The following is a 25,023-nucleotide window of genomic DNA, read 5'->3' as shown; positions in this document are numbered from 1 at the left end:
TCAATCCACCTGCCTCATGGTTCACCATCCGAACCACACTGAATCACAAATGTCAATCATATTATTATTGTATTACCTTAATGTTTGGATAAAGTGTTGTCCAAACTTTTAATGTTGTAACAATGTTAATCAGAGTATGGGGCCCAAACCTATGAAGAGGTAGATTAAATACAGGCCTTTGTGCAATTTAATCTGATGTTGGTTTCTCAATAATTAAGTCAGTGTTACCTATCCGTTACCATTATCAGATTATTTTACTGTTGATTAAGGTTGGACCTTTTAGTAATAATATGCACTTCTTAAAGAACTCCATGTTACAGTTATTTTTTACATTACTTATTTGTTTTAGGGCAGATTCGGCCTGTAACGTTTTCAGAGGCAATTCACAGTCTGCTCTACAGTGAAATCTGAATATCCTTAGATACAGTCTGTATAATATACTGTGTGTATCTGAACTTTGTTTTGTAAAGACAATCACTGACTCATTACTGTGACGGGTCATGTTGATGATAGGCATAAATATGTTTTCTTTTTAAGAGTATAAGGATTCAAGCAATGTCCAACAACGTATAAAGTGCGACACTATGACTGTACATGATGAACATACAGTGCTATATGTTAAAGGGATAATTCACCCAAATTACAAAATGGATTACTGTGGACACAGTGTCAAGGAAACTAAACCAAAACATGTGTTGCTGTGTCATACCTTGTCCGACTGCTGACAGGGTAGAGAAAACAATATGTTATTTTGTAATTTGGGTGAACTCTCTCTTTAATTGTTCCATATCATTTAGCAGCAAAAAAAGGTGATTTAATTAATTGGTTATTGAACTTTAATTTAATTTCACTGGATTGTTCTATTTCAATGTATGTACTAAAATGTAGCCTTATTAATAAATACACTGCTTGTCGGCTGTTTTCAATTGGCATTGGCATCAAATCCCCTGGCACATTGCAACCGTTTCCTTGATTAGGTACAAGTAATTATCTGTAATGAAATGTAAATGTGATGATACACAGTGTGTGTATGTACAAGGCACACTTGTTGTATGAAGCACTGAGGTCTAAGGATGAAAAAGAGAAGACACTGTAGACTACAGATCCCGCAAATTCCTAGTTGCCTGTGTAACTTCACACATGGTTCCTTCTCCAATAACTTCCTCAATGATTCTCAATATTCAGTAAGGGTAGTAAAAGTTCTGCATGGACTTTAAAAAAAAAAGGAGGGCAGGAAATGGGTAGACTTCAGAGAGTAAAGGGTTTGGCAGTTGTGTTTGTTTACCTATCTGCAGAAGAAGCTATTTCCAGTCTAAAGCCCACCACGTGTCCACCCCTCTCTACTCATAAGGCCGCTGTTGAGACTTTTGACACTAAATAAACTATTTAATGTTGTATCTAAATTACTGTAGTACAAATGGGAAGCTACTGCAGTCCAATTAGACAGTGAAAAACCAAAACAAATAGGACATGACAGGTTTACACCCACTTTTGTGTTGTCTTTGACAATAAAATGGGTCAGATTCTCCAAAAAGTAATTTCCGCAAACAAATAAATACAAATGGACATAATTGATCAATTATAGTGTTACATTATCCACTTAATAAGGAGTTGAAGACTTAAGTGCATAAAATTGCAAACTTCTCGTTCAACAGAGGGGGAAACTAAAACACAGATAATTGTATATTCTTTCTTTTAGAAGGGCTATAGTCCATTATTTGTCATCAACATCATGTCAGATTCATAAAGTCATCGAAATAATGGAGTGGAGTAGTTTGTTTTATAAATGCAGGTATGCGTGTTTGTGTCTCTACCTAGATAGCAAAAGCATCATTATCCTACTGTGTTGTGGTCACTATTCCTCAGAATCACCTAAATAAACGTTCTCAGAGGCCAAGAGTAGGAAGGGGGTGCAGTATGTTGCATCACATCACAAACTGGGACGACTAGCTTAACAATTTGTACATATTGCAAAACAGATCAGGACCAACAGTGAGCAGGCATTAGCAATAAAACACAAAAGCATAGGAGCTAAACTAACCTCGGTCTGCGGTCACTATCCTTTGGTAAGGATGGACCCGCAGTTCGTGCCTTCGAACTTTAGTAGTCACTGCACCTGCTCGGATTGCAACAACATGACCAAAACAAGGATTAGGTCATTTCATCCTTCACCATTTCCATCAATTCAATTCATCATATCATAAAGGCTTATATATGACCAAACATCTAACAGTATTAGGAAAAATCATTAGAAATACATGTTAAGGCACAAATTATACTCATATATTTTGTTGCAACAAGGAGAAATATTGGACTTAGTAACATCCATGACAATGGAGTAGCATTGACTGTAAGGATCCATTGTTTACTCGAGTCCTTGCTACAGATTCACAGACATTAGGCATTTATGCATTCATACACACACACACACACACACACACACACACACACACACACACACACACACACACACACACACACACACACACACACACACACACACACACACACACACACACACACACACACACACACACACACAAGGGAGCTTTACTAGTCACATAATCTCAGGTTGAGCATCAGGAAGTGCATCTCTCTAGTTATTCGTTTGAAATATAATACTGATCACTCACTCTCTGGTTAAAGCCCAGAGACGAAAGCTTTTAGGCACATTTGCAGTAATAAAAAAAGTAACATCTCTTATTTAAAAAAAAGAAGAAAAAAGGCAATGAATTAAGTGATTAGTAAAGCGAGACAGTATTTGTCGAGATTCTCAAGCCCAGACATAGCAGTCAGTGAAACAACATATACATGTGTGGCTGCGTGTGTACAGGATGCACATACCACCACACACACATCATGCATGGTATAAAGAGCTGTGCCTCTTTGGGGAGGTTGGGCCAGTGTAAACATCAGTAGTGAGGGGGTCTGTCTGTCTGACTGCTATAGGCCTGACTCATGGTTCGATATACTAAGAGGCCGTTGGGGAAACAAAAGTGTCTGTGTGTTAACACTTAGATCGAATGAGGGGCTCAGTAAGGATCCTTGAAATTCTTTTAGCCTTTCGTGGGGAAAGCCACACCTATAAAATAAAGGAAGAGAACCGGGAATTGGTGCCAGGAGTGTCCGGCGGTCCTTTGAGAAGCATCACCAGGCCCTATTCCCAAAGCCATTTTAGGACATTCCTTTTGAGTCGATACAAAAGGGCCATGTTGTTCACTCACTTACTGTTGTTTCGAGTGGCTACACTTGAGCTGAAATAATAATTAGGTGAATTTTATGATAAGAGTGAAGTAAAGACTGTCAGTGTTGGGACAGAAAGTCCTAAAATCCCTTTGTGAATAAAGCCTGTCAAGCCTACAGTAGATGCTTTAACCTCGTCACCAACACACCCCACCACTCCCTTGGCTCCGTAACCACTCTGTCCCGACCTCCGCATGTTACCTCTCCCGATGCCCCAGAGCCACACCCAAGAAAGAGGGTGAAGGGGGACCCAGCCCCAAGGGGGGTCTCCAGCAGTGTGGGGCTCAGTGCTTATTCTCCCTCATCATCATACACATATATATCATCATCATCATCAGGACAGGAAATCAAAAAGGGTTGATCAGTAACACACACGCCACTTTGAACAGACGTTCAAAGAGGAAGGGCTGAGGCTTCCCCATGTGGCTTGTTGTTGTTCAGAGAGGGCCGATCCTCGACCAGTCCAACGTGTGGTGGCGGGGAGGGAGGGAGGGGGGGAGGAGGAGGTGTGTGTGTGTTGTGTGAGGGGATGGAGGGAAGGAGGGAGGGAAGGGGGTGTTTCTTTAAAAGGGAGGCCGGTTGGAGGGCTCTCCTCGCTGCACAGTGATGGGAAAGTGACAGGTCTGAAACCCCAGGTAGAGGGGCAGCTCTTCGGCCTTTGAGGACGCTGTATTGGTTACACAAGAGAGAGAGACAGGGTGAAATCTTCGCCGGGCTCCGCCGCTCCTCGACCTCCACCCCCCGCCCCTCTCCTCACAGTAACACCCCCTCTCCCTTGACCCAGACACACAGTTGGAGGCTTGGTCCACTGCACTGGGCAGAAAACTGGCTGCTACGGGCTGACACGGTACAGACGGACTATTGAGAATGTGCTCAACCCAATTGGACAAGCTGCTGTTGGCATTTTGATGCATTGATAGCAGTTCAGGTTTACACTGTGCCTTTGGGAGCATTCTTAATGGAGTCACGTTGTGTTGGTAATATGATATTTCTAATCTGATTTTCTTAAGTGGCTTTTTCAAAGCTATAGGGCCACGTGTGTATGCGGGGACCGGGAGAGAGGAGGGTAAGGACCTTTTCCCAAATAAAACAGCTCCCTCTTATAATTCACATCGAGCCAGTGGAGCACTTAACAGCCTATTTATTTATGCACACATTACTTAAAGGGCTTTTTAGATGAGAGAAGTGTCTCGTGACAGTGAAAAGAAAGATGCAGTAAAGAGCTGGAATGTTTTTTTCAGTTGCTGACTGGGGGGATTATTTAGGAGGTGTGGCGCAGGATCAGCGTGGGGGCGGGGTTCCACTGGCCGTGGGGGTGGTAGTGTTGGTGGGGGGCTGCGGGGCAATCGCAGGGGCACGCATTCTTACCTAACACCCCGCTGGAGTCGATGGGGTACTCCAGGATGGAGGTGGCAGGGGCCAGCGTGTAGGGGTAATCGTAGGGCGACGCGTATATAAGGCCCGCCTCGGGACCCTGGGTCATGACGCCCGGGTGGGGCGAGCCGTTGGGCATGCAGGTCTGGATCTGTCGGATCAGGGGCATTAGGGTGGGGCCGGCCGGGGTGGGCGTGCGCAGGGCATTCTGGGGCATAGGGGCGGGGCCGGTGATGATGCGGGGCGCCTGGGCGTTCGCTGCAAAAGAGAAGGCAAGGGCAGCTGGAGTGAGCAGGGAAGCACAGGAGGATGAGGTGAAGAGAGGGATGTGTGGAGAGACAGAGAGGTGAAGAGAGGGATGTGTGGAGAGAGAGAGGGGAAGAGAGGGATGTGTGGAGAGACAGAGAGGGGAAGAGAGGGATGTGTGGAGAGACAGAGAGGTGAAGAGAGGGATGTGTGGAGAGACAGAGAGGTGAAGAGAGGGATGTGTGGAGAGACAGAGAGGGGAAGAGAGGGATGTGTGGAGAGACAGAGGCGAAAGAGAGGGATGTGTGGAGAGACAGAGAGGTGAAGAGAGGGATGTGTGGAGAGACAGAGAGGTGAAGAGAGGGATGTGTGGAGAGACAGAGGGGAAGAGAGGGATGTGTGGAGAGACAGAGAGGGGAAGAGAGGGATGTGTGGAGAGACAGAGAGGGGAAGCGAGGGATGTGTGGAGAGACAGAGAGGGGAAGAGAGGGATGTGTGGAGTGACAGAGAGGGGAAGAGAGGGATGTGTGGAGAGACAGAGAGGGGAAGAGAGGGATGTGTGGAGAGACAGAGAGGGGAAGAGAGGGATGTGTGGAGAGACAGAGAGGGGAAGAGAGGGATGTGTGGAGAGACAGAGAGGTGAAGAGAGGGATGTGTGGAGAGACAGAGGGGAAGAGAGGGATGTGTGGAGAGACAGAGAGTGGAAGAGAGGGATGTGTGGAGAGACAGAGAGGTGAAGAGAAGGATGTGTGGAGAGACAGAGAGGGGAAGAGAGGAGGGAGAAAAAGGAGGAGACAAAACAGAAGTTAGCATCTATCACACATGTCATAGGACACAAAGCATATCAGATAAGTCAGGAACAGGAAAACAAGCTACTTAAACAAACTGGTGGACACACTGGCCTTAGCTTCCACTACACAGCATTTAGCGTTATGTGAGAGAGCTATTCAAGGCTGGTCTCCATTCATCTCCAGTATTGAGTTAGAATCTGGCACAGCAGTACTGGCCGGGATTTGTTTAGGACAAACACCATGTGATTGGAATGACGCACGCATCTCCCTCAGTGACACAAAATGGACGCCCAGTCATAGCCAGACCTCCTCTCTTCCCCCCTTCAAAGACCTCGACTCGACCGAGTGCCACCCAATAGGAGAATGCACCGAGGGGAATGCTGAACGTTGCCAAAAGCACCCTCCGTTCAGTTCAGCCACTGTGCATGGCACCACACAACGCTCTTCACTTGTTGTGAGAGAAAAGGAGCAGCTTGAATTACACCCATGAGCTCCCGGACACACAAAGGGCTGTTCTACTGTGTCAGTCAGAGTCCGCCCCGCTCCGGGGACTGGGAGGGGGAGCGGTGATGTCATTCTTACGTGACTTGATGTTGGCGTCTCGGTAGGTGCCGTTGAGGATGGCCAGTTCCATCAGCTGCATCCTCTTCAGGCTGTCCTCTCCCTCCGCCTGCAAAACACAGACAGACAGACAAAACCTGATGAAGGTCTATGGAAACTGAAATGTCAATTTAATGGACAGATTTATTTGGTATGTGAGACAAAGATCACCAGTGTGCTGGAATTACAGCAACACATATTGAATGGCGACTCACGTCTGAACACACGTGGATCACACTGCATAATCTTCTGACAACCGTACACAGTCACTAAACACACACACACACACACACACACACACACACACACACACACACACACACACACACACACACACACACACACACACACACACACACACACACACACACACACACACACACACACACACACACACACACACACACACACACACAGCATCCAGATCTACTGAACAGCCCTAAATGGTATCCTCCCAGACTACACCACAGAGATGCATAAACCTTCCCACCAATTTAAACTATCCGAATTGTTTCCTTTGTGCTCCTTTCTGTGTACTGAAGCCATTGATTGGCAGTTTAAAAAGATCCAGCAGCAACCCAGATCTAGATTCAGCAGCAGCAGGGTAATCTGCCATAGCATCTGTAATATTTACATCCACTATAATCGGCTCATCTGCCAGAGTAATGAATTGGAGGAGAAACACTTTGTTCATCAGAGTCCAACTTTTTCACATCAGTGCGATGTTTAATCTCAACGCCTGGAGCAACAATTAACTTTTGAAAATGTAACGCAAAATGTTCCCTTTATCAGAACTTTGATTTGGGAAAATGCGGTAAAGAAGAGAAGATGAGGGGAAGGAAAAGGCTTTGACCTGAGATGGTACATTCTCAAGCCCTGTACTGTGTGTGTGTGTGTGTGTGTGTGTGTGTGTGTGTGTGTGTGTGTGTCTATAGAATCAGTGTCTATAGAATCACAGTAAAAGTACTTTCGGAAAACAATCTGAGCCGAGTCTCAAATCCCCAGGAGCCAAAAACAACAAATAACTCAAAGGCCTCCTGTATCTAAACATCAATACTTTAATAAGTGACGTCTGCAGTGATTAAAAGTCTCTGAAGAAAAAGCACTGCAGGACTAAATCACTCAGACTCTGTATTTAATCAACAGAGTGTACTAGTTCTGTCCTAGAGTGGTAGTGGTATGTTCGATTCTCTTTGAGCAGCAGCGTAGCATCAATGTGATGTGTGTGAGTGTGCTTTTGGGATTGTTTAAGGACAAAACAGTGGCATACTCCATGTCTCTCCTCTTATATCCCTCAACACATTAGGGAGGTGTGGAGATTTTTCAATCTTGCACAATGGAAACCAGTGTGGATGTGCAAGTACTTTATTATCTATCAGTATATATATATACAGTATATATATACATTCATATATATATATACACACACACACACACACACACACACACACACACACACATATACACACACACACACACACACACACACACACACACACACACACACATATATACACACACATATATACACACACACACACACACACACACACACACACACACACACACACACACACACACACACACACATACATATACATATAAATATAAAGGACACTAGAGTGAATTACTATTGGTTTCTATTCTGCTTTAAGCTTGTTTTTGCTGGCCTTGGCCAGTGAGTGGTGCTGTGTTATCACTCATATCAGTCTGTTGACCATGACTGTCTGGCCCTCCCCTCTAGCTTTCTGTTTCAATGGCAGTAGCCAGGAATTGCAGAATTTTGTACCAGAACAGAGTAAACGGACCGTCCTGGGATGTTGAAACGAATGCCCAGACCTTCTGGGTCTTCTCCATCAGATACTGAACAGATGGAAAAGAGCAAATTGCAATGAACTTGTAAATCATGACAGTCAGTGAGAGCCTGGGACATGAACCGGACATTCACATCCATCAACAGTCAAAGGACAGAGGGGTACACTTGCTAGAACCTTCTCGCAGATCTGGTAGGGGCAAAGCATAGCTCTGTGCCCAATTCGCAAACACTGTTTTTTGTTTGTTTCTCCTGCTGTTAGATGCTAGTGGTAACTAGCTCACGGAAAGCTAGCATACCGGTAACAAGGGATTTAACACCGGACTGTAGAGGGACCGCTCTTCACATTCCCCAGAGTGGTTTCTTTTTTAAAAACACAATGTAGCATTAATGCAATTCCACAAAATACACAAAATGCGTAGCAGCAAAAAAATAAAATAGCACATTACCCAAACGGGTTGTCGCATGGAAGCCTTCAGTTTAGTGTATTTACTTCACACAAAGTCACCGTGAATTCAAAGCACACGCATAAAAAATAACACTGCCGGACTGCGCACGAGACCAGAATGCAGTTTAGAGTTCTCATCAGAACTGAAAATTCGATCCCAGTCCGACCCAAGCCCAATGAGCTGAAGTCCGAACCCAGGGCTCATCTGACATCACAGAAATTAAATGTGCCCCAACCCGAAAAAAAGCCAGATTTGTAGAACACGGTTCACTGTCGTGATTTAAACTGGTATTGAGAACTGCGCGGTGGCAGTGGAGTGAGTAGACGAGGAAACAGCCATTGTGTCTAGAATAAGCGCAGAAAGAGGAAAACTCACCTTAGTTATGGTCAACTGAATTATGAAAATATTGGACTAAATTAGGCATGTATCAAATTCTTGCATAAATTGAAACTCCAAAAACCATATCCAACCGTTATGCTAATTTAAAGCAATAGTCGTGTGTGTTCACCTAGATTATAATTTCAGCAATTTTTTGATTTGGAAAGTGCCATCGCGCTGTGTTGATACAAGCGTGGGGGACTCGTCTAGATAAATCAATCAATATCCGATTTGTGTTTATTCCGGGCAATGTTAGCTAAATTGATGCGAGTGCTAACGATAATCTTTATTTTAGTTTGCTTATACTGTATATTATCTGATGAAAACATTTTGCTAGCATGTTATAAAAGTGAATATTGCTCTTCAGCCTGCCCTACACCCGACCAAAAGCCAGTGGCTTGTCTGATAATCAATCCGTATGATTTTGTTTCAATGAATCTCGGTCTATATATTTGGTTAATTGATCTCTGGCTGGACAAGAGGAAGTGGTAGCTCATTTAATCGTTTGCTCATCTATCCCTGATTAGAAACATTTAGCATGCAATAATTTAGCCTAAATCAACTGTATTATTTATCTATTGACTCACATAGTAGCCTTAAACACGGAGTGTACAAAACATTAAGAACATCTTCCTAATATTGAGTTGCACCCCCCCACCCCTTTTGCCCTCAGAACAGCCTCAATTCCTCGGAGCATGGACTCGAAAGCCAATCAACAGGGAGCTCATGTTGACTCCAATGTTTCCCACAGTTGTGTCAAGTTGGCTGGATGTCCTTTGGGTGGTGGACCATTCTTGATACACATGGGAAACTGTTGAGTGTGAAAACCCCAGCAGAGGTGCACTTCTTGACACAAACCGGTGTGGCTGGAACCTACTACATTACCCCGTTCAAAGGCACTTAAATCTTTTGTCTTGCCCATTCACCTTCTAAATGGCACACATACATGCACAATCCATGACTCAATTGTCTCAAGACATAAAAATCCTTCTTTAACCCGTCTCCTCCCCTTCATCTAAGTGACATCAATAAGGGATCATAGCTTTCAACTGGATTCACCTGGTTCGTCAATGTCATGGAAAGAGCAGGTGTCCATAATGTTTTGTATAGCCTTATATAAAGGCTATTTTCCTATCGTCCCATTCCTGACTCCTGTCTCGCATGAAAAGTCCCTAACTTCATTCTATAATCCACAGGCTGCATTATCAAAGCACCTCTCGCACGTCGTCATACTTTTAACATATCACATCCATAACATTTCTCCTGCTTCTCTGAGCTGTCTCATATTGCTGCACGTGAGAGCTTCGGTAGAGAATGTGTGCTCAACAAAAGGTATGAGAGTAGATATGGATTTTTTTTTTTGGTCCCTGTTAAGATACCTTGATATTTAAACAATTTCCTCTCCTCATCTCCCCTGTTATTCATGAGCTGATCCGCTATCTGTATAATCATCAACTAGATTTAGCCAAGTCTGAGATATTCTGTCATTCGTTGGAGGTCATCTAGCAATGGTAGCAACCTTTGGTCATTTGACATTAGTTTGACTGGCGTTACAACGTTTGTATGATTCAGCAATGCTATAGCCTACTCGGGGTGTGCTTTGTGCGTTCTGAGCGTGCTCTGCGTTGAGATAGCCTATGCCTACAGCTGAAATGCGCTGAATTAAGTGAGGAACACAATACATTTATGAACAGCCTGTTTCGCAATTCATAAATGTCATTGGCGATCAAAGTTACTCTGTCATTACTAAATATCAGTTTCACTTGCTGTGAAATCTTTACATAGTGGCACAGCCAAGCCAGCAATGTGGCACAGCAACAGTCTTAGCTTGGAGAAAACTGGCATAGTGACCATATCTTGGTTTTAAACGCTTTAAATGGGCACTTCCGATTTTTGCATTATTTCCCGGCACTCTCTGAATAAATATGAATTATTCCCAGTATTGAAACTTGGTAGATTTTGGGGGAAATATTCATCCCTACCAGTAGCTAGCTTGTTAGCTCGCATGCCAATCAAGTCTAACTAAAGCTACTGGCGAGTTTATCATGCTTGTGACATTATGCTAACTAGCTATCCGCAGATCATTTGTTTTCACTTGTCACATTTGTGCTCGCTGCGTTTTCCCTGTGCCCGTGTCATCGATGGCACTTGAGAGTAGGCTGTGCACCGCTCTGTGTGTCTCTTCCTAAATCGTCCTTGTACAGAGCCAGAGAACAAGCCACATGTATCACAAGGCACCAACAGAGTCAGGTAGACAAGTTGATTCGATTTCTCTCTATCTCTCTACTGCACTTCCTCTCTGCCTCCTGCTGTGACAGTGCTGCCATGGGCCCTTTCTGATCCTGCAGCTAAACCCTGCCAAAGCACAGACACAAATGCCCACTCTCTGTCTCTCTCTGCACAACTCGCACAGTAGCGCAGCAGCCAGCCACAGTGTGTGTGTGTTTTGTATGCTTCAATGTGTGTGTATGTGTGTTTGTATTTCTTTTTAAGCATTGTGTGTACGGGTGTGTGTGCGCGTGCGTACGATTGTGAGTAAATGGTTGTGCTTCAACGTGTGTGTGTGTGTGTTTGTGTGTGCATGTGTTCGGTGTGTGTGTGTGTGTGTTTGTGTGTGTATGTGTTTGTGTGTGCATGTGTTCGGTGTGTATGTGTTTGTGTGTGTGTGTTTGTGTGTGCATGTGTTCGGTGTGTGTGTGTATGTGTGTGTGTGCATGTGTTCGGTGTGTGTGTGTTTGAGTGTGTATGTGTGTTTGAGTGTGTATGTGTTTGTGTGTGTGTGTGTGTGTTCAGTGTGTGTGTGTGTTCGAGTGTGCTTTTACAGTTTACACTTGCTCAGTTTCTCGTAGCTTGCAGCACACATCAATAAGGTCAATTTCAGTCAAATCCATCTGCTCCAGACGATAAACCCTTTTAATCTGGTTCTTGGTTTTGCAGTATTGCTTCCTATCCGTCCCTATCAGCACCTGCAGTGAGCCTACGGTTTGGAGTGCTTTGCATTATCCAATGTGGCGGGAAGGTAGAAGCCATGAATTCCGATCCAGCTTATCCCATGGCCATGCTAACATGCCTAGCCGTGCAACAGTGCACACCTACAGTAGCATTTAACTCTCAAAAGCCGCTTTCAACAGATCCCTTATGTCTTTGCTCAAAATGGTTTCACCACTTTAGTTCGACTGATTTATGCTAAATGCAGATGCCACTTCCATTGGTTTTGGTCCTCGTCAGGCGTTTTGAGTGGTGAACGCATGTTCAGATGTGATTCCGTCTAGATTGTGGAAAGCGTGCCAGACGGAAACATCTAAAAGGATGATGCTGGGGATTCAAAAGGGGAAACGATTCAATCATCATGCCTTGTTCTGATGTGGAAGACAGATACAACTCTCGCTTGTCATGCATAACTGAACCTTCCATTTCTGGTTTAGTGGAGGGAACACTACTAAAGGTACATGTGCTTTACAGTCAGAACTCCCCAGACGACTGGGCTAACTTTATCCCTATAGGTACTGAACAGAACACAATTACAAGATGAAAATGTTACTGCGGAAAAGATGTCACTCCACAGCCATTCAGATATTAATAGAGCTAATGTCAAACCCAGTGCTGTCTAACTATCTCTCTCTGTGTGTGTGTGTGTGTGTGTGTGTGTGTGTGTGTGTGTGTGTGTGTGTGTGTGTGTGTGTGTGTGTGTGTGTGTGCGCGAGTACACGCTATACAATCTTCATTGCCATCGGAAATCTGGTTTGGGATCAAATACCATCCTGTACCCAATCAGAATGAATCATCAGGTGTATTGGTTGAAGAGGTCTCAGAGTTGTGGGGTTGATATCTTTCGTCTCAGTGTCGGCCACTGATTTCCTTCCCACTGCTGCGGAGGGAGACCGTGAGCGTTGAGCTGTCGATGTGATGAGCAGAATACCTGTGTGTGTGTGTGTGTGTCCAGTGGCACAGCCCTCTTTTGTGAGCCTGCTCAGGTCAGGTCGTGCGGAATGCTTTTTATGTCAGCATGCATAAAGAGGAATAATTCCGCTGCTATTCATCAACGATCACTTTGACTGCCAGGCCACCCCTTTCCCCTTAGACTGGATCTCTCTCTCTCTCTCTCTGAATGTTGTAAAATAGGATCAGCAACAACTATCGCTTCCTCCTATTTTACAGAACAAATTCCAATAAACATTTAGGGTCACAATTCTCATTCAATTGTGTGTCTTGTCCATGTGTATATTTCAGGTAAATGACATAAAACAAATGCAAAGTTGAGTGATGATGGTGATATAACACAGTGTTAAAAGCGAGTCTGGCTATCTAGAACCAAAAAGGGTTCTTCGGCTGTCCTCATAAAAGAACCCTTTGAAGAACCCTCTTTTGGTTCTTAGGAACCAAAACACTCACTCTCTCCCTCTCCAGGCACGCATCCCACTCCCAGAGTACAGCTGCCGCCTCTGAGCATCCCCCTCCCCTCCTTCCTCGGTCCTGGCAGCCAGCCATCCTCTCATGCCTTTCCTGTCTCTCCCCAATCACACGGACACTCCGACCAGTTTCCCAACAACCAGTTTCTCCCCAAACTTTAAATCCAGTTATGACACATCTCTACTTGCACCAGATCCAAGAGAGGGGGAGTCACTGGAGCGAATGGGATCAGCCATTTGAGAGGCTCTGATGAGGGACAGAGAAGAGGGATAGTTGGGCCGGGAGTTTAGTCAACTGCAGGCCAAGGGTTTTCCTTTCCAGAGACACGGTTCCACTGAGGGAGTTGCATTAATTAGTGCGCAGCTGTAGACAGGCAGGAGTGTAGAGCTGACCATTGCACTGCACCACACCCACCCTCCCTTCTAGCTGAGACAGAAACAGGACCCAGAGACGCTGTACAGAGAAAAGACTCTGTGGAAAGGCCCAGTTTCCTGTTTGTTCACACACACACACACACACACACACACACACACACACACACACACACACACACACACACACACACACACACACACACACACACACACACACACACACACACACACACACACACAGAACGCCTCAGAGATTACCTCAGCATTACAGCTTCATGAGTGTAATTGGCTCTTCATCCAATATATATGTTAATTAGAGTTGCAGCACCCCTTTTAATTGTCCTAGCTGGGTAATTAGATGAACACTCGTTAAAATGCACATTGTAAACAGCATCCATGTTTACCGCAACAGTCCCACTGTTGCCACCATGGAGACCAGACACCACGGTGGCAAAAGCAACCATGTTAAACAACTATATTTGCACTACACAATATATGAAGGATCTGACTTATGCAACCCAGAGGATATGGGGGATTTTAGGGTCAACAAGTTGTTACACAATTGAATGTCCAAACAGCAACAAAAGTCTGTTTGATTTTGTAAGGTTCAAACAACATACCTTGGCTGTCTCTCCTTTGTCTCCGGGCTAACACAATGGAGAGATGAGGAGGGTAAAATTAGACCACAGGTTATTCTGAGAACAGTCTGGGGTTGGGCGGGGAAAAAGTATTTCCTGGTTGGACAGGACATGGCTGAGGGTCACAGGGAAAGAGGTGTGTGTGTGTGGTTGTGCCTTCAAATGACAGATTTTGTTTAAACTATCACAACAAAGCTGAAGTAATGGCAAGTGTTTGCATATGTACATGATATGTACAGTGCAATCAGAAAGTATTCAGACCCCTAGACTTTTTCCACATTTTGTTACCTTACAGCCTTATTCTAAACAGGATTCAATTGATGTTTTTCCTCGTCAAGTTACACACAATACCCCATAATGACAAAGCAAAAAACAGGTTTTTAGAAATGTTTGCAAATGTATTACAAATAGAAAACTGAAATACAACATTTACATGAAGTATTCAGACCCTTTACTCAGTACTTTGTTGAAGCACCTTTGGCAGCGATTACAGCCTCGAGTCTTCTTGGGTATGACGCTACAAGCTTGGCTCACCTCTATGCATATTCACTTTACAAATGACCTCGACTAACCTGTACCCCCGCACATTGACTCAGTACCCCCTGTATAGAACCTCGTTATTGTTATGTAATTTTCTTATGTTACTTTAGTTTATTTAGTCAATATTTTCTTAACTCTATTTCTTGAACTACATTGTTGGTTAAGGGCTTGTAAGTAAGCATTTCATGGTAAGGTCTACTACACCTGTTGTATTTGGCACTTGTGATAAATAACATTTAATTTAATTTGTATTTGGGGAGTTTCTCCCATTCCTCTCTGTCGATCCTTTCAAGCTCTGTTAGGTTGGATGGGGAGTGTTGCTGCACAGATATTTTCAGGTCTCTCCAGAAATGTTCGATCGGATTCAAGTCCAAGCTCTGGCTGGACCACTCAAGGACATTCAGAGACTTGTCCTGAAGCCACTCCTGCATTATCTTGGCTGTGTCATTGGGTCATTGTCCTGTTGATAGGTGAACCTTCGCCCCAGTCTGAGGTCCTGAGCGCTCTGGAGCAGGTTTTCATCAAGGATCTCTCTGTACTTTGCTCCGTTCATCTTTCCCTCGATCCTGACTAGCTTCCCAGTCCCTGCCGCTGAAAAACATCCCCACAGCATGATGCTGCCACCACCATGCTTCACCGTAAGGATGGTGCCAGGTTTCCTCCAGACGGGATGCTTGGCATTCAGGACAAAGAGTTCAATCTTGGTTTCGTCAGACCAAAGAATTTTGTTTTTCATGGTGTGAGAGTCCTTTAGGTGCCTTTTGGCAAACTCCAAGCAGGCAATCATGTGCCTTTTACTGAGTAGTGGCTTCCGTCTGGCCACTACCATAAAGGTCTGATTGGTGGAGTGCTGCAGAGATGGTTGTCCTTCTGGAAGGTTCTCCCATCTCCACAGATGAACTCTGGAACTCTGTCAGCGTGTCCATCAGGTTCTTCGCCACCTCCTTAACCAAGGCCCTTCTCCCCCGATTGCTCAGTAGGAAGAGTCTTGGTGGTTCCAAACTTTTACATTTTTTTGGTACCCTTCTCCAGATCTGTGCCTCAACACAATCCTGTCTCAGAGCTCTATGGACAATTCCTTCGAACTGATGAATTAGATTTTGCTCTGACATGCACTGTCAACTGTGGGACCTTATATATACAGGTGTGCACCTTTCCAAATCATGTCCAGTCAATTGAACTTACCATGGGTAGACTTCAATCAAGTTGTAGAAACATCTCAAGGATGATCAATGGAAACAGGACGCACCTGACCTCAATTTCAAGTCTCATAGCAAAGGGTCTGAATACTTATGTAAATAAGGTATTTCTGTTGTTTGTTTTTTTAATACATTTGCAAACATATATAAAAAAGCAGTTTTCGCTTTGTCATTATAGGTTATTGTTTGTAGATTGATGAGGATTTTTATTTTTAAATCCATTTTAGAATAAGGCTGTAACATAACGAAATGTGGAAAAGGGGAAGGGGTCTGAATAGTTTCAAAATGCGCTGTACGTGGGTAGTGTGTACTTACTGACAGATGAGGACGAGCTAAGTATATTTGTCCACCTGTGTGTGTAGGTGTATTGTGTGTATGGTAACTAGCCACTGTGTGCTCTCTCTCGCACACACTTATTTGAAACTGGGAGAGAATTCAAAGTCATGGTTGGTCACAGGAAGTGAAGGGGAGCCGGGGAAACTTAAGGAAGCATTCGGCATCTCGCCTGATAATCTCTGAGAGTTCCCTGCGCTACTCAGGGGCGCACGGAGCTTTCATGTTGATTGGCTTTGGAGAGAAAAAAAGAGAGCGGGAGAGAGAGCGGCGTGGTGTCCCCAGTGCATGAGGTTACTGTGTGTGATCTCTGCATGTTAATAGGCTGCTCTGGTGGAATGCTTCGACATGACTGCATCACTGATGACTGTGAGACACTTGTCTGGGAGATGGAATGGACATGCTAGTGTTGAGATGCTAACGTGGTTTGATGAGGTTAATAGCACAATCAATCAATATCAATTCATTCGTTTTATGAAAGGTACGTCATCAGCAAAGTTACATGTGTGATTTCTTCTTGCTTTCTTGTGGATACAGGAGGCCTGTTGGGGTGTTTTTATATGAGTTGCAGTATAAACACAAGCCTGATAATATAATAAAGCTATTATTTACCTAACTTTGTCTAACATGCCTGTAGTGAATGCTATGGCATCTGTAATAGCTGTAAGATTGTGTAATTTCAGCGGTAAGTTTGTTTACTATGATAAGGTTGTTATTAAGGTTGGCTCGCGTCTAAAATAGGACAGTATTAATGTGCCCCTTTCCCTCTCATAACTATGGTGCTAGGGCATTGAAATGGGACATACTTCTCCGTGTCCCCAAGGTTAGAAGGATGTACACACAAGTCCAGTAAGGTTGGGGTTTTATGACTTCTGTGAATGACAATTGATGTTTTGGGTGAAGAGCAAAGGAGAGAGTAATCTACATTCACATGAGCTGGGTACATCAGGAACGAATGGTGCACGGATGGACACACCCACACGCGCATGGATGGACACACACACTCACAAATAAACACTCACACACACATGCACACCTACGATCAGAGGCACACAGTGCAGGCAAACACACTGGCTTACTTACGCAGGGCACCTCTTCCCATCAGAATACAGATCAGAAGTGACAAGGATGGGAGAACAAACTCCTTAACCTCTCTAGGGTAGGGGGCAGCATTCGGAATTTTGGATGAAAAGCATGCCCAAATTAAATGGCCTGCTACTCGGGCCCAGAAGATATGATATGCATATAACTAGTAGATTTGGATAGAAAACACTCTAAAGTTTCCAAAACTGTTAAAATAGTGTTTGTGAGTATAAAATAACTGATTTAGCAGGTGAAAACCTGAGAAAAATCCATTCAGGAAGTCGTTTTTCTTTTTTGGTTTTGTAGTTTTCTATTCAATGCTATTGCAGTATCCATTGACTTAGGACTACAGTTCCTATGCCTTCCACTAGATGTCAACAGTCTTTAGAAATCGTTTCAGGCTTGTATTCTTATAAATGAGGGAGTAAGACCAGTCTGAACGAGTGGACCCTAACGTGACGCAGAGTTTTTTCAGGTGCATGTGCATTTCTTGTTTACCTTTTATATTGACGACGTTATTGTCCAGTTGAAATATTATAGATCATTTAGGCAAAAAAAAAAACAACCTGAGGCTGGAATATAAACATTGTTTGACATGTTTCTATCAACTTTACGGATACAATTTGGATTTTTTTGTCTGATTGTTTTGACTGAGTTTGAGCCTGTGGATTAACGCGCTAACAAAACGGAGGTTTTTGGATATAAATTCATTGAATAAAAGGAACATTTATTGAGTAAATGAATATCTTCTGATTGCCACCATATGAAGATCATCAAAGGGAAGGGATTAATTTGATCTCTATTTCTGAGTTTTGTAACGCTTCTGCTTGGCTAGTACCTGTTTGTAATAATTTGTCAACTGGGCTATGTTCTGGGCTAGGTATGTTCTGGGCTAGGTATGTTCTGGGCTAGGTATGCTTTCCCCCGAAAAGCATTTTATAAATATGACACTGTGGTTGGTTTAACAAGAAGTTCATCTTTAAACCTATGTAAAATATGTTTTGTTTTCTGAATTTTTATAATGAGCATTTCTGTAATTGAATTTGGCGCTCTGCAACCTCACTGGATGTTGGCCAGATGGGACGCGAGCCTCCCACATACCCTAGAGAGGTTAACTGAACAAATCAAAGTTTATTGGTTGCGTACATAGATTTTCAGATGTTATCACAGGAGCTGTGAAATGCTTATGTTTCTAGCTCCAATAGTGCAGTAATAGCTAGTAATATAATAACAATACATACATAATCCAAAAAGTAAAACAATTAATGAGAAATGAAGGACTATCAGAGTGAGCAATATCAGCACGAGCAATATCAGAGTCCGAAATATACAGTGCATTCGGAAAGTATTCAGACCCCTTGGCTTTTTCCACATTTTGTTACATTACAGCCTCATTCTAAAATGGATTAAACACATTTTTCCCTCATCAATCTACACACAATACCCCATAATGACAAAGCAAAAAAGTGGGTTTTAGAATTTAAAAAACAGAAATACCTTATTTACATAAGTATTCAGACCTTTTTCCTATGAGACTCGAAATTGAGGTCAGGTGCATCCTGTTTCCATTGATCATCCTTGACATGTTTCTACAACTTGATTGGAGTCCACCTGTGATAAATTCAATTGATTGGACATCATTTGGAAAGAAACACACCTGTCTATACAAGGTCCACACAGTTAACAGTGCATGTTGGAGCAAAAACCAAGCCATGGGGTTGAAGGAATTGTCCGTAGAGCTCCGAGACAGGCTTGTGTCGAGGCAGAGGGGGAAGGGTACCAAACGATTTCTGCAGCATTGAAGATCCCCAAGAACACAGTGGCCTCCATCATTCTTAAATGGAAGAAGTTTGGAACCACCAATACTCTTCCTAGAGCTGGCCGCCTTGCCAAACTGAGCAATCAGGGGAGAAGGTCCTTGGTCAGGGAGATGAACAAGAACCCGATGGTCACTCTGGCAGAGCTCCAGAGTTTCTCTGTGGAGATGGAAGAACCTTCCAGAAGGACACCCTCTCTGCAGCACTCCACCAATCAGGCCTTTATGGTAGAGTGACCAGACGGAAGCCACTCCTCAGTAAAAGGCACATTAAATTCCGCTTGGAGTTTGCCAAAGGGCACCTAAAGGACTCTCAGACCATGAAAAACAAGATTCTCTGGTCGGATGAAAGCAAAATGTAACTGTTTGGCCTGAATGCCAAACATCACGTCTGGAGGAAACCTGGCACTATCCCTACGGTGAAGCAGGATGGTGACAGCATCATGCTGTGCGGATGTTTTTCTGCGGCAGGGAGTGGGAGACTAGTCAGGTTTGAGGAAAAGATGAACGGAGCAAAGTACAGAAATATCCTTGATGAAAACCTGCTCCAGAGCGCTCAACACCTTAGACTGGGTCAAAGGTTCACCTTTCAACAGGACAACGACTCTAAGCATGCAGCCAAGACAATGCAGGAGTGGCTTCGTCTCTGAATGTCCTTGAGTGGCCCAGCCAGAGTCTGGACTTGAGCCCGATCGAACATCTCTGGAGGGACCTGAGAATAGCTGTGCAGAAACCGGTTCCCATCGAACTTGACCAAGCTTGAGAGGATCTACAGAGAAGAATGGGAGAAACTCCCAAAATACACGTGTGCCAAGCTTGTAGCTTCATAGCCAAGAAGACATGATGCTGTAGTAAAGGGTCGGAATACTAGAACTATAATAATAATACTAGAAATTAGCAAAAATGTCTTAAAAAACTGTTTTTGCTTTGTCATTATGGGGTATTGTTTGTAGATTGATGAGGGTAAAAAACGACTTAATCCATTTTAGAATAAAGCTGTAACGTAACAAAATGTGGAAAAACCCAGCAGCGTTGCAGTTCTTGACACAAACCGGTGCGCCTGGCACATACTACCATACCCCATTCAAAGGCACTTAAATCCTTTGTATTGCACATTCACCTTCTGAATGGCACACCACACATACACAATCCATTTTCTCATGGCTTAAAAATCCTTCTTTAACCTGTCTCTTCCCCTTCATCTACACTGATTTGAAGTGGATTTAACAAGTGACATCAATAAGGATTGTACCTTTCACCTGGATTCGGGACTCTAACACGGAAGCTTATAAGAAATCCCGCTATGCCCTCCGTCGAACCATCAAACAGGCAAAGTGCCAATACAGGACTAAGATCGAATCGTACTACACCGGCTCCGTTGCTTGTCGGACGTGGCAGGGCTTTCAAACTATTACAGACTACAAAGGGAAGCACAGCCGAGAGCTGCCCAGCGACACGAGCCTACCAGACGAGCTAAATAACTTCTATGCTCACTTCGAGGAAAGTAACATTGAAACATGCATGAGAGCATCAGCTGTTCTGGACGACTGTGTGATCACGCTCTGCGCAGCCGATTTGAATAAAACCTTGAAACAGGTCAACATTCACAAGGCTGCAGGGCCAGACGGATTACTAGGACGTGTACTCCGAGCATGCGCAGAACAACTGGCAAGTGTCCTCATGGACATTTTCAACCTTTCCATGTCTGAGTCTGTAAGATCAACATGTTTCAAGCAGACCATCATAGTCCCTGTGCCCAAGAACACTAAGGTAACCTACCTAAATGACTACTGACCTGTAGCACTCACATCTCACGCCTTTGTTCCATTCATCCTGACCACACGATGAACGGAGAACCCTGCTGGCTGTATGGATTGGGACAATATGTCTGGAAAGAGAGCCATGATTCCATAAAACAGAGTATGTTACAGTCCCTTATGTCTCTCTGAAAGGAGATCCTCGCCCTGAGCTACGTGTACTTTGTTGTCCATGAGTAATACATATGTACTTGAAACTGATGGATGGTTTGCTTGCCAACTGAGCCTGACTACAACCCCATCTCTCCTCCCTCTACTCCGGCGTTAACGTTTTGGAGTAGCACCCGGGATGAATGGGGCTACCTCGGGAAGTCGAAACAAAGATAAAACAGGGCGACCGTGTCTGTCGACGGCATCTTGTCAAGTCTTTGAAAATAATGTTAGTTTCAGAAACCCAAAACAGTCTCCCTTTAAACTCAGTTGACTGTTTGGCATGGCACAGACAGAAGGGCCAGCTCTCTCTACAGTGAATTGTTTACCCACTATTAACCCATGCAGTTAAACAATCGGCACGGCGGGCATCATTTGGGCATCCTTCCCCGACACCCTTATCTTCCTGTAGAAGCTCAGCCTTCACAACACGCTAAAAGAGCGCCACAGCGATGTCACTTCCTCCCCAATCTGTCTGTTTGTCTCCACATCTCTTAAAATCTTCCAAAAGAGGCTGTCCGTCTACCTTTTCAAGAGGAGATTTGGGTGTAAAAAATGCATGTCCTTGTCCATTATTCATCTTAAAGGTTGCATTCTAATTGGTGGTCTGGCGGAGGACTGGAATTGCTATCCGCTCTCAAAAAAGCGTCTCATCTCTATCCATTTCAGAGCCAAACAGTCTGGAATGTAATAGTGAAGAAATGTGTTGATATAGAGATTGCTGTGATAAGTGTTGGAATTACCTATTGTAATGGTGATATTACTGTGTCTGTTATGTATTCATAAGGTTTCATGGATCATGTTGAACTGTATTTGAGTGTGTCTCAGAGACAATGAATTTGGTATTAGAGCTTTTAGGCACCCGTGAAAGGCTTCTGTGCATAGGGTAATTTTGAATTGTTTTGCAAATAACAGTCTTTTTTTCTGCTATTGATCAAGCCCTTGAAAAAGAGTCTGCTAAATGACTAAAATGTCACATGGATAGATCTCTAACAAAATACATAGAAGTCAAATAATTCACTCTTAATTCATTTGTGAAACATTTTTGAGTGCTGTTGTATGATCCACTCCATTTCAGTCTCGCAGAGTTCAACAAACACATCCGTCTTCATTTCTCACACATACAAAAATACACGGTTGACAAATCAAATCAAATCAAATGTTATTTGTCACATACACATGGTTAGCAGATGTTAATGCGAGTGTAGCGAAATGCTTGTGCTTCTAGTTCCGACAATGCAGTGATAACCAACAAGTAATCTAACTAACAATTCCAAAACTACTGTCTTATACACAGTGTAAGGGGATAAAGAATATGTACATAAGGATATATGAATGAGTGATGGTACAGAGCAGCATACAGTAGATGGTATCGAGTACAGTATATACATATGAGATGAGTATGTAGACAAAGTAAACAAAGTGGCATAGTTAAAGTGGCTAGTGATACATGTATTACATAAGGATGCAGTCGATGATGTAGAGTAAAGTATATACGTATGCATATGAGATGAATAATGTAGGGTAAGTAACATTGTATAAGGTAGCATTGTTTAAAGTGGCTAGTGATATATTTACATCATTTCCCATCAATACCCATTATTAAAGTGGCTGGAGTTGGGTCAGTGTCAATGACAGTGTGTTGGCAGCAGCCACTCAATGTTAGTGGTGGCTGTTTAACAGTCTGATGGCCTTGAGATAGAAGCTGTTTTTCAGTCTCTCGGTCCCAGCTTTGATGCACCTGTACTGACCTCGCCTTCTGGATGATAGCGGGGTGAACAGGCAGTGGTTCGGGTGGTTGATGTCCTTGATGATCTTTATGGCCTTCCTGTAACATCGGGTGGTGTAGGTGTCCTGGAGGGCAGGTAGTTTGCCCCGGTGATGCATTGTGCAGACCTCACTACCCTCTGGAGAGCCTTACGGTTGAGGGTGGAGCAGTTGCCGTACCAGGTGGTGATACAGCCCGCCAGGATGCTCTCGATTGTGCATCTGTAGAAGTTTGTGAGTGCTTTTGGTGACAAGCCAAATTTCTTCAGCCTCCTGAGGTTGAAGAGGCGCTGCTGCGCCTTCTTCACGACGCTGTCAGTGTGAGTGGACCAATTCAGTTTGTCTGTGATGTGTATGCCGAGGAACTTAAAACTTGCTACCCTCTCCACTACTGTTCCATCGATGTGGATAGGGGGGTGTTCCCTCTGCTGTTTCCTGAAGTCCACAATCATCTCCTTAGTTTTGTTGACATTTTACAAAGGTCTGTAATAGGTATCATTGAAGTCAAGTGCTCCATTACACAGTAACCGCCCTGCATGTGTGAAATTAGACGTTTTCTTGACAGAAGGTAAATTCTCAGAACTGGCCTTTATTTCAGAGGTGACATTATGTTTCACACAAGCCCCAGGATGGCAGTCAGGCAGCTGGTGAAATGCTATATCTACGCAAAACAGCACAGCGGCACTAGATTCATTTCTCTGTCTGTCTCTTTTTTACAGGCCTAATCACTCACTACCAGAGGGGAGGAGGTGAAGGAGGAAGAGGGATGCAAGCCACTACAGTCCCTGGTTCGAATCCAGGCTGCGTCACATCCGGCCGTGATTGGGAGTCCCATAGGGCGGTGCAAAATTGGCCCAGCCTCATCCGGATTTGGTCGGGGTAGGCCGTCATTGTAAATAAGAATTTGTTAAATAGTTATCCTTAAATAAATGTACAAAATATTTCTAAACAACGTAGGCGATAGGGTGAGGATGGAGATGGACAGCTTGTTTCCCAGAGCTTGGGGGGTCCTTGCTCACCCATCGCTGTCTGAATACAGGGGCAGTCAGGGAGGAATTCAAGCCTTTCTTTTTACAGTCACATGGCTTGGGCTCTTTTGAAGGCCCGGGACGAGAGAGCCATTCAACAGGTTGCCACGGAGACACATTTTCTAAACCCCATTCCCCCATTTTTTTCTGCCAGATACCCAATGTAAGGGAGGGGAGGAGAGAGGAAGAGAGAGGGAGCCATTGGGTGCGAGGACAGAGGGGGTCATGTACTGGATTGATTCAGTGAGAAATACTTAACTCTCCAAAATGATTTAACAGAGAGGGAAAGAGAGGGGGAGAGAATGTGTTATAGTCTTTGTGTTTGAGAGAGAATGAGACAGAGAGGGAAAGACATGGGAGAGGGAGAGACAGGGGAGACCGAGAGAGGGAGAGAGAGAGACAGAGAGAGGGAGACAGAGAGAGAAAGGGAGCCAGAGAGAAATGGGGAGAGATGACCTCTGAAGCACAGAGCGGAGAAGGGAAGGAAAGGGGAGAGGAAAGCCCCACAGAGAGCATTATCCAGCCCCGAAGGAGCAGAAAGCCCAGTTCAAGATTTCCACACTCCAGTTGTAAACAAAGGCTCTTTTGATGGTCTTTCTCCCTCAAAGACCTAGATGACTACTCAATCATGTGACCAGAGAAGAGGTCCCTGCTGTTCACACATACAAGTACCAGAGCCACACACGGAGACACACAGTTACCAACGCACATACACACACACACACACACACACACTCCCTCTCTCTCTCACAGACACACTCTCACAACTTCACATAGCTGCAGATCAGTCACATGCATAAGCTGACATGAATCAGAATCATACACCTCTTCATGCATCCATGCACGCACGCACACACGCGCACACACACGCACACACACAACATCCAGCCACCCCACCTAAACGCACACACCGGCCGAGTCTCACGCACATCTGAACTCTATTCAGCTGGGTTGACCCTCCCTCATGGGTCCTG

The 25,023-nt window shown here is 44.1% G+C and overlaps 1 protein-coding gene across 6 annotated transcripts in view; it reads right to left on the bottom strand.

Moving 5' to 3' along the window:
- The window catches only part of LOC118369588 (protein quaking), a 105,533-nt gene that overhangs the window by 5,417 nt on the left and 75,093 nt on the right, over nucleotides 1–25,023 (bottom strand). For 3 of the 6 annotated variants that reach the window (XM_052498438.1, XM_052498441.1, XM_052498443.1), the window contains 2 exons: nucleotides 6,237–6,324; nucleotides 2,421–4,899 (listed from right to left, as the gene is read on the bottom strand). In XM_052498438.1, the coding sequence (XP_052354398.1) occupies nucleotides 4,505–4,899; nucleotides 6,237–6,324 (483 nt within the window). In that variant the 3' untranslated portion in view covers nucleotides 2,421–4,504. Of the gene's footprint in view, nucleotides 1–2,041; nucleotides 2,117–2,420; nucleotides 4,900–6,236; nucleotides 6,325–25,023 lie in introns of those variants that run through there. The other 3 variants (XM_052498440.1, XM_035754079.2, XM_052498439.1) reach the window with 2 other exon arrangements.

This window comes from Oncorhynchus keta, chromosome 36 (genome assembly GCF_023373465.1).
Source record: "Oncorhynchus keta strain PuntledgeMale-10-30-2019 chromosome 36, Oket_V2, whole genome shotgun sequence".
Classification (NCBI taxonomy): domain Eukaryota; kingdom Metazoa; phylum Chordata; class Actinopteri; order Salmoniformes; family Salmonidae; genus Oncorhynchus; species Oncorhynchus keta.
The sequence above is the reverse complement of the archived record's forward strand: the minus strand, read 5'-3'. Positions and strand labels throughout refer to the sequence as shown.